General features: G+C 46.1%; 1 protein-coding gene across 1 annotated transcript; it reads left to right on the plus strand.

The window, feature by feature from the left end:
* The first annotated feature begins 8,078 nt into the window (after positions 1-8,078).
* On the plus strand, positions 8,079-9,992 carry LOC145358259 (alpha-(1,3)-fucosyltransferase 7). Its single transcript, XM_080212127.1, has 2 exons — positions 8,079-8,125; positions 8,528-9,992. The coding sequence occupies exon 2, from the start codon at positions 8,627-8,629 to the stop codon at positions 9,677-9,679; it is 1,053 nt and encodes a 350-aa protein (XP_080068253.1). The 5' UTR covers positions 8,079-8,125; positions 8,528-8,626; the 3' UTR covers positions 9,680-9,992.
* Positions 9,993-10,206: the final 214 nt, after the last annotated feature.

Genomic DNA, 10,206 nt, shown 5'->3' on the forward strand with positions numbered 1-10,206 from the left:
AGCCCACCGCATCCAACATGGGTCGACCAATCAATATGTAGATTGAAATCCCCCATAAGAGTGAGTTAAGAAGGGCTAAAAGAGGACATGAGAAGACTTTGGCTGATAGGATTAAGGAAAATCCTAAGGCGTTCTATAGATATGTTAAGAACAGAAGATTGGTTAGGGCAAGATTAGGGCCAGTTAGAGACAGCAGTGGGAAGTTATGTGTGGAACCGGAAGAGATTGGAGAGGCATTGAACCAATATTTCTCTTCAGTATTCACGCAGGGAGATGTAAATGTAGCTGTGGAGAACACTGGGTTACAGGGTTGTAAACTGGATAGTATTGCAGTTGATAAGGAGGATGTGCTAGATATTCTTGAGGGTTTGAAAATAGATAAGTCCCCTGGGCCGGATGGGATTTACCCTAGGATTCTCTGGGAGGCAAGAGAGGCGATTGCAGAGCCTCTGGCTCTGATCTTCAGGTCGTCGTTGGTCACAGGTATAGTGCCAGAAGATTGGAGGATAGCGAATGTTGTCCCATTGTTTAAGAAGGGGAACAGAGACTTCCCCGGGAATTATAGACCGGTGAGTCTTACTTCTGTTGCGGGCAAGGTTTTAGAAAAAATTATTAGGGATAGGATTTATAGTTATTTAGAGAGTAATGAATTGATTGGAGATAGTCAGCATGGTTTTGTGGAGGGTAGGTCATGCCTTACTAACCATATTGAGTTTTTTGAGAAAGTGACCAAAGAGGTGGATGGGGGTAAGGCAGTTGACGTGGTATATATGAACTTTAGTAAGGCGTTTGATAAGGTTCACCATGGAAGGCTTCTGCAGAAAATGCAGATGTATGGGATTGAGGGTGATTTAGTTAATTGGATCAGGAATTGGCTAGCAGATAGGAGACAGAGGGTGGTGGTTGATGGTAAGTATTCGTCATGGAGTTCGGTTACAAGTGGTGTGCCTCAGGGATCTGTTTTGGGGCCACTGCTGTTTGTAATTTTTATAAATGACCTGGATGAGGGTATAGAAGGATGGATTAGTAAATTTGCTGATGACACCAAAGTCGGAGGTATGGTAGATAGTGAGGAGGGGTGTCACAGTTTACAGAGAGACTTGGACAAGTTGCAGAGCTGGGCCGAGAGGTGGCGGATGGAGTTTAATGCGGAAAAGTGTGAGGTAATTCACTTTGGCAGGAATAACAGATGTGTAGAATATAGGGCTAACGGTAGGACTCTGAATAGTGTTGATGAACAGAGGGATCTAGGTGTATGTGTACATAGATCCCTGAAAGTTGGGAATCAAGTAGATAAGGTTGTTAGGAAGGCATACGGTGTCTTGGTGTTTATTGGTAGGGGGATTGAATTTAGGAGCCACAGCGTCATGTTGCAACTGTACAAAACTCTGGTGCGGCCGCACTTGGAGTATTGTGTGCAGTTCTGGTTCCCACATTATAGGAAGGATGTGGAGGCATTGGAGAGGGTGCAGAGGAGGTTTACCAGGATGTTGCCTGGTATGGAGGGGAGGTCCTATGAGGAGAGACTGAGGGATTTGAGGTTGTTTTCGTTAGAAAGAAGGCGGCTAAGAGGGGACCTTATTGAAACATATAAGATGATTAGAGGTTTAGATAGGGTGGACAGTGATAGCCTTTTTCCTCGGATGGAGAAAGCTAGCACGAGGGGGCATGGCTTTAAATTAAGGGGTGGTAGTTATAGGATGGATGTCAGAGGTAGGTTCCTGACCCAGAGGGTGGTGAGGGATTGGAATGCCCTGCCTGCTGCGGTTGTAAATGCGCCTAGTTTGGGGGCGTTTAAGAGATCCGTGGATAGGTTTATGGATGCAAAGGGATTGGTTTAGGTTAGAGGATCATTGCTTTTTAATTGGTCGGCGCAACATCGTGGGCCGAAGGGCCTGTTCTGCGCTGTAATGTTCTATGTTCTATGTATAATTATCGCCGTTCCATTCCTGCACGCCGCATTTATTTGCGCGTTAATAGCCCGCCCCACCTCCAGATCATTCTTTGGGGGCCTATAGACGACACCCAACAGCGTCTTCCTCCCTTTGCTGTTCCTAATCTCCACCCACAACGATTCCACTTTCTGCTCTTTGGCTCCTATATCTTCCCTTACTACCACCCTGATGCTATCCTTAACCAGCAGAGCTACGCCTCCCCCTTTTTCCTCCCGCCTATCCTTCCTAAACACTTGATACCCCTGTACATTCAGCTCCCAGTCCCTGTCACCCTGCAGCCACGTCTCTGTAATGGCCACCAGATCATATCCATTTGTGCTGATCTGCGCCACCAGCTCATCCACTTTATTCCGAATGCTTCGTGCATTCAGATAAAGTGCCTTCATCCCAGCCTTCGCCTGGACCCAATTTGCAGGAACGCCACCAACCTCACTCACGCACCCTACTCCCTTTATTATTGGGACATCCTTGGCCTCTTCCCGTACCTGTACCCTCTCCTTTACTTCAGACCCTGTAATTTCACCTACCCTCGCACCCTCCCCCCCCCCAATTAGTTTGAAGCCCTATCTACAGTCCTATCTACACGATTCGCCAGGACTCTGGTCCCAGCACGGTTCAGACCAACCCCATCCCACCTGAACAGGTCCCACCTACCCCAATACTGATGCCAATGTCCCATAAATTCAAACCCATTCCTCCCACACCAATCCCTGAGCCACCCATTCACTTCCTTAATCTTATCAACCCTACGCCCGTCTGCATACGGTTCGGGCAGTAATCCAGAGATAACCACCTTGTCGGTTCTACTTTTTAATTCCATTCCCAGCTTTTCATACTCCCTCCCCAGATCCTCAGTTCGCATTTTGCCTATGTCGTTGGTACCCACATGTACCACAACGACCGGATTCTCACCCTCCCACTCCAGGTTCCTCTGCAGCCCAGATGCGACATCCTGGACCCGAGCACCAGGCAGACCACACACCCTTCTGTGCTCTTTGTCATTGTGACAAAGGACAGTGTCAATACCCTTAAACACACTATCCCCAATTACCAATACATTCCTTTTCACCTTCTCTTTGTCAATGCTCTTTGTCATTGCTTTGTCAATGTAAGGTCCCAGTGGATTGGAAACATGCTAATGTGACACTCCTATTCAAAAAGGGAGAGTGATAGAAAGTAGAAACTATAGGCCAGTGAGCTTGACCTCCAAGATGGCTGGAATCAATCATTAAGGAGGAGATGAATGAGCATTTGGAAAGACAAAGCCCAATCCACCATTTTCAGTGCGGTTTTATGAAGGGAAAGTCATGCTTAACAAACTTGCTCGAGTTCTTAGAGGATGTAAGGTGGATAGTGGGAAGCCTATGGATGTGGTATATGTAAACTTCCAGAAGGCATTTGACAAGGTGCCGAATGAAAGACTGATCCAGAAGGTGAGATCACAGGGATTGGGGTAGAGTGCTAGATTGGATTGAAGATTGGCTGACTGACAGAAAACAAAGGGCTGGGATAAATGAGTCCTTCTCTGGCTGGTGAAATGTAACTGGCGGGATGCCACAGGGGTCAGTCCTTGATCCTCAGCTGTTTACAATCTATATGAATGATCCGCAAGCAGAGACAGAGTGTAACATAGCAAAATTTGTGGATGATGCTAAAATATGTGGGAAAGCAGACAGTGAAGAGGGCTAAATTTGCCTTCTTCTGCTCCTAATTCCTATGCACTGAACCACACAGGTAAGGAAGGTCAGATATAAGCAGTTTTTAAAAATTTCATATTTCTTTGACTTGCGCTCTCTTTCTTTATCATGGGTCTCAACGATGAGGCAGTTTCTAATCAACAGCCCAGTCCAGACTCTGTCCCCAGATCATAGTTCCAAAAATAGAACATAGAACAGTCCAGCACAGTGCAGGCCCTTTGGCCCTCGATGTTGTGCCGAGCTTTGTCCAAAACCAAGATCAAGCTATCCCACTCCCTATCATTCTGGTGCACTCTATCTGATAACCACTTGAAAGTTCCTAAAGTGTCCGACTCCACTATCACAGCAGGCAGTGCATTCCATACCCCACCCACTCTCTGAGTAAAGAATTTACCTTGGACATCCCTCCTATATCTCCCACCATGAACCTTAAAGTTATGCCCCCTAGTAACAGCTACATCCACCCGAGGAATTAGTCTCTGCACGTCCACTCTATCTATCTCCCTCATCATTTTATAAACCTCTATTAAGTTGCCTCTCATCCTCCTCTGCTCTAAAGAGAACAACTCCAGCTCCCTCAACCTTTCCTCATAAGACCTACCCTCCAAACCAGGCAGCATCCTTGTAAATCTCCTCTGCACTCTCTCCAATGCTTCCACATCCTTCTTATAGTGAGGTGACCAGAACTGCACATAATATTCCAAATGTGGTCTCACCAAGGTTTTGTTTTGTCGAGTGATTGCTCCTTCAAACCTGGTAACAATACACACTGGAATTGATGATTGCAGAGGCCAACTGATTGGCAAATTCATAGGGGCTAGATTCCCCAACCTCGCCTGCAGCTGAGATTCTCCAGTCCCGCTGCACGAACAGAGATTTGGCTGAACCATCCTCCCTGGCGACAGCGGAGCGATGTAAATGGCCAGAGGCTTCCGGCCAAGGACCATAATTTTCCAGCCCTTCCTCATGGCTGGATCTTCTGGTCCCAACAAAGCTGATTCCCCCACCCCACCCCCCAGTCCTCCCACCTCTCCCACAGAGGGGTCTCCAGGGAACCATGCAAATTATCAATGATTTCAGCTGGACTGGAAGATCCCACCAGCAGTCAATGTGGAAGCATTGGAGAGAGTGCAGAGGAGATTTACAAGGATGCTGCCTGGTTTGGAGGGTAGGTCTTATGAGGAAAGGTTGAGGGAGCTGGGGCTTTTCTCTTTAGAGCGGAGGAGGCTGAGAGGCGACTTAATAGAGGTTTATAAGATGACCAGCTGGAGGGTGGGCTGAAAAATTCCAGCTAATTATTGGAAGAATAGTTACCCCACAAGTCAGTTGAAATTGCAAAAAAGAAATGTGATTTATCTATATATCAAAATTATCTCAACAGATTAGCTCAATGTTCAGTTTAACTTTGTTAACTCGAGTACAATTAACTGTTAATTATGTCTGCTTAATGTAAGCTTATAAAGTTTAAAATAAAAATTTATTTATTAGTGTCACAAGTAGCCTTCCATTAACACTGCAATGAAGTTACTGTGAAAATCCCCTAGTTGCCACACTCCGGTTCCTGTTCGGATACACTGAGGAAGATTTTAGCATGGCCAATGCACCCAACCACACGTCTTTTGCATGAGACCTCCTGTGATACTGTTAAATTTATATCTTCCCTTTCATGAGCTCAAGACATCCCAAAGCATGTTACAGCCAATGAAGTACTTTTCGAAGTGCGGTCATTGTTATTGTAGTGGATATGTCACCCAATTTATGCACAAATGGTCACGTGATAATAACCAGTCGATTGTTTTTGTGATAAATATTGACCACAACCCAGAGAAAGTTCCACTGCTATTCTTCCAAAAAGTCCAGCTGAGAAAGAAGACGTTGCCTCCGTGTAACATTTCATCTGAAAGATAGCATCTCCAACAGTGCTGCACTGTAATGTTAGCCTGGATTATATTCTCAAATCACTGGGGTAAAGTTTGAACCCTCAACCTCTTGTGTCAGAGGCAGCAGTGCTCCTACCATGGCTACAGCTGATACTGAAAACAAGGGTGTCTAAGATAAATTGCAGTTCCAATTAAAGTTGTCTCATAAAGTGGTGGTTTGGGTCTGGAAGGCACTGCCTGGAAGTGTGGTGGAGACAGGACATTAGATGATTAGAAGGGGGAGACAGTGGCCCAGTGGTGTTGACACTGGACTAGTAATCCAGAGTCCCAGGGTAATGTTCTGGCGATCCCAGGTTCAAATCCCACCACGGCAGGTGATGAAATTTAAACTCAGTAAAAATCTGGAATTAAAAGTCCACGCATGATCACAAAACCAATAATGATTATTGTAAAATCTAGTTCACTACTGGCCTTTAGGGATGGAGATCTGCCATTTCTTACCTGGTCTGGCTTACATGTGACTCCAGACCAGCAGCAATGTGGTTGATTCTCAAATGCCCACTGAAACGGAGGGCAGTTAGGGATGGGTAATAGATGTAGACTCAGCCGGCAACTCCCACATGGACAAATAAAACAAAAGAAACTATATACAGAGGTACGGGATAAAGGTAGGGGAATGGCACTGAGTTATGATGCCTGTTTGGTGAACCAGTGCAAACACAATTGGGCAAATGGCCTCCTGTGGGGTAACAATTCTGTGATTCTGAAGGAAGATTGCCAACCTGGATTTATTAATTCTCTTGCACTCATAACTGAGACTTGTATCTCAAGGAGGGAATGGCCAGCCAGCTATATGGTAAGGGTTAACTTGCTCTCTGCCAGTATCCAATCTACGAGCCGAACAGGTTCACAGTGAATTAACAACCTGCTCTTCCATTAGCCTGGAGACCGATTTCAGCTCCACGCAGTTAAAACTCGTGCACTGAGAGCAGTCTGAGAGAGAAAAAGGGACGTATTCGAAGGTGAGAATGTCAAGAAATAAAAGTAACCACCACCACCAGTGAATTAGTTTGAGCAAGTTGGAGCGATGCTGCTTCAGAGGCTCAGTCATCTACAGTACTACTCAGGTTCCACAGGCCGGACGCCACCAGTCAATCAATCTCAGCCAGCACAGTGAGAAAGGTGCTGCAGTCAGCTCAGTTCAGTACCTGGGTTTATTGAGGATGTGCACAGGGGCAGGACTGGGAAAGGAAAAATAAAAGGAACTACAGATTCCCTCAGCATCCCCTACCCAATGCTTTTGCTTGGATTCCCCCTGACAACAACGGGTGAGTTATCGTGGCTGATCCGCTTAACCTGCACATCTTTGGAGTGCAAGAGGAACACCCGGAAGATCCCACACAGGCGTGGGATGAACTAAATTCAGCAATGATGCCTCTGGGGAGGTGACGGTCTAGTGGTATTATCGCTAGACTATTAATCCAGAAACTCAGCTAATGTTCTGGGGGGACTCTGGTTCGAATCCCACCACGGCAAATGGTGGAATTTGAATTCAAGAAAAAAATATCTGGAATTAAGAATCTACTGATGACCATCAAACCGTTGTCAATTGTCGGAAAAACCCATCTGGTTCACTAAGGTCCTCTAGGAAGGAAATCTGCCATTGTTACTCGTTCTGGCCTACATGTGACTCCAGAGCCACATCAATGTGGTTAACTCTCAACTACCCTCTGAAAAAGCCTAACAAGCCACTCAGTTGTATCAGTCTCAAGAAGGCAGCTCACCACCATCTTTCTCAAGAGCATCTAGGGATAGGAATAAATGCTGGCCTAGCCAGCAACGCCCAGGTTCCACGAATGAATAAAAAGATCATAGAGTCCCTACAGTGCAGGAGGAGGCCATTCGGCCCATCAAGCCTGCACCAACCACATTCCCACCCAGGCCTTACTCCCAAAACCCCATGTATTTTCCTTGCTAATTCCCCTGACACCAGTGGCAATTTAGTGTGGATAATCAACCTAACCTGCACACCTTTGAACTGTGGGAGAAAACCAGAGCACCCAGAGGAAACCCACAGGGAGAACGTGCAAGGTTAGGGGAGAAAAAACCTGAGGGCATGGGTTAAGGGTGAAAGGAGATAAGTTTAAAGGGAATATTAGGTGGGGGGGGGGCTTCTTCACGCAGAGAGTGGTGGGAGTGTGGAATGAGCTGCCGGATAAAGTGGTAAATGCGGGTCACTTCTAACATTTAAGAAAAACTTGGATGAGTACATGGATGAGAGGGGTATGGAGGAATATGGTCCAACTGCAGGTCAGTGGGACTAGGCAAAAAATGGTTCGGCACAGACAAGAAGGGCCAAAAGGCCTGTTTCTGAGCTGTAATTTTCTATTGTTCTCTGGTTCTATGGACAGTTACCCAAGGCTGGAAGTGAGCACGGGTCCCTTGCGCTGTGAGGCAGCAGTGCTAACCGCTGTGTCACCCATGATGGAATATCTCACTGACGCTCATAAATTTAAGCTTTGATATGAAGATTGCATCTTGTGTGAGGAGAGTTGGGATGTTCTGGAACTGTATCCCAGTCTAATTTGGCAAGGTGTGTGGTTGGAAGAGGGAACTATTTAGACAGGCAGTGGGAGAACCTGCATTGCTATATTTCTTCCCATCCTCCGTATTTCAGTGCAACCTTCAAGATCCATTCTCAATTGAGTTGACCACTGAACACTCATTTTCATAATTCAATTATTTGTTACCTCACCCCGCACAACTTTCAATTATTTCCTGATTGACATGCTAAAGGGCACAGATTTAAACAGGCCAGCAAAACTAATTTTTTTTTGCATAAAGTGATTGATTAACTTTCATGTCAGTCTGACCTTTGGCTGACTTATGCAAAACACAGGCGCTTCCTCTAAGTGCTGTGAAACTGGCACCTTCAAACACCATGTGTGGCACAACAAATTAACCACTATCCCCCGTGATGTGTTTGTTCTTACAGAGGCAGCTCACAAGCCGTGCACATTCAGCCGATGTCTGTGCGAGGATTTCGACAGGTCTCAGGCTCCAATATCTTCCCCAGTCTCTGGCAAGGCAACACATGGCACTGGTGCTTGTGTACCTCTTGGCGCAGAAGACTGGCAAAATCCTGGCGTTGCTGTTAGTAGCTGCATGCTTCCTACAGCTTGTGATGAACGGTTCCATCAGCCAGGAGAGCTGGAGGAAGAAAAAAACTGCCAGGACTCCAGAGCCCGTCGTTGTTTTGGCATGGCACTGGCCGTTTCATACAGAATTCACTCCCAGAGAAGACGTTTGCTTGAAGTTACATGGAATTGACAACTGCGTTCTCACCCGCAACAGGTCCATGTTTGATGGTGCGGATGTGGTGGTGTTCCACCATAGGGAGCTCCAGATCAATCGCTCCAGCCTGCCACAGCTGACAAGACCTCCCAACCAGAAGTGGCTCTGGGTATCCATGGAGTCACCCACTAACACGAAAAGGATCCGCCGATACAATGGCTACTTCAACTGGACCATGACCTACAAGACTGACTCTGACATCTTCCTGCCCTATGGAACCCTCCAGAAAAATGACCAGCCGTCTAATTTCTCCATCCCAGAGAAATCTGGCCTGTTGACGTGGGTGGTCAGTAATTACCGCAGAACTAGCCTGAGGGCAAAGGTGCACGCCAACCTGTCGAAGCACCTTGATGTACACATGTATGGAAGAGCATCTGGAAAATTCCTCCCGAGTGAGAAGTTGCTGCCCACCATCTCCCGCTACGCCTTTTACCTGGCTTTCGAAAACTCCATACACAAAGACTACATCACCGAGAAGATTTGGAGAAACGCTTTCCTTGCAGGGTCAGTCCCGGTGGTATTGGGACCTCCGCGGGAAAACTACGAGCAGTTTGTCCCAGCGGATTCCTTCATCCACGTGAATGACTTTGCCTCCACAGAAGACCTGGCCAGTTTCCTGACCACCCTGCGGGCGAATAGATCTCGATACGAGCAGTATTTCAACTGGAGGAAAAACTACACGGTCAAGATCTCCACAGAATGGACAGAGAGGTTGTGTAACATTTGCACTAAATTTCATGACCTTCCTCAGCAAAAAATATATCATAATTTACATGCTTGGTTTCATCAGTAGTGACTTGATTTTAATATCTACCTCATTGAAAAACATTTTAATTCTTTTAATCATATAGATATATAAAGCACAATTAATGTCGTTATTCTGAAATGTCGTTACCTCCTGTTGGTTAAGCAGGAATCTGTCAAGACTGTTCTCCTTGGAAGGAGATTTACTGGAAGATTTGCAGGATTGAGGAATTTCATTGAGTGGAAAATTTGTGACTGCTCTCCTCAGGGGGAGATTTTACAAACATGCTCAAAATTATATGTGGCTTTATTAGTATAAAGGTAGATCAGCAGGAATAGTTTCACTTAGCACAAAGGTCAGAAAAGGGATACAGATTTAAGATAATTAACAAAAGAATCAATGAAGGTGAGGAGAACAATGAGGAGGGCAGCACGGTAGCACAGTGGTTAGCACTGCTGCTTCACAGCTCCAGGTCCTGGGTTTGATTCCTGGCTTGGGTCACTGTCTGTGTGTAGTTTGCACATTCTCCTCGTGTCTGCCTGGGTTTCCTCCAGTTACTCTGATTTCCTCCCACA

Source organism: Carcharhinus amblyrhynchos, chromosome 25 (genome assembly GCF_965287045.1).
Source record: "Carcharhinus amblyrhynchos chromosome 25, sCarAmb.v2.hapA, whole genome shotgun sequence".
Classification (NCBI taxonomy): domain Eukaryota; kingdom Metazoa; phylum Chordata; class Chondrichthyes; order Carcharhiniformes; family Carcharhinidae; genus Carcharhinus; species Carcharhinus amblyrhynchos.

What these genes read in the sequence shown, in the direction of transcription:
- LOC145358259 (XM_080212127.1), top strand. Translation starts at nt 8,627, where the DNA reads ATGGCACTGGTGCTTGTGTACCTCTTGGCGCAGAAGACTGGCAAAATC.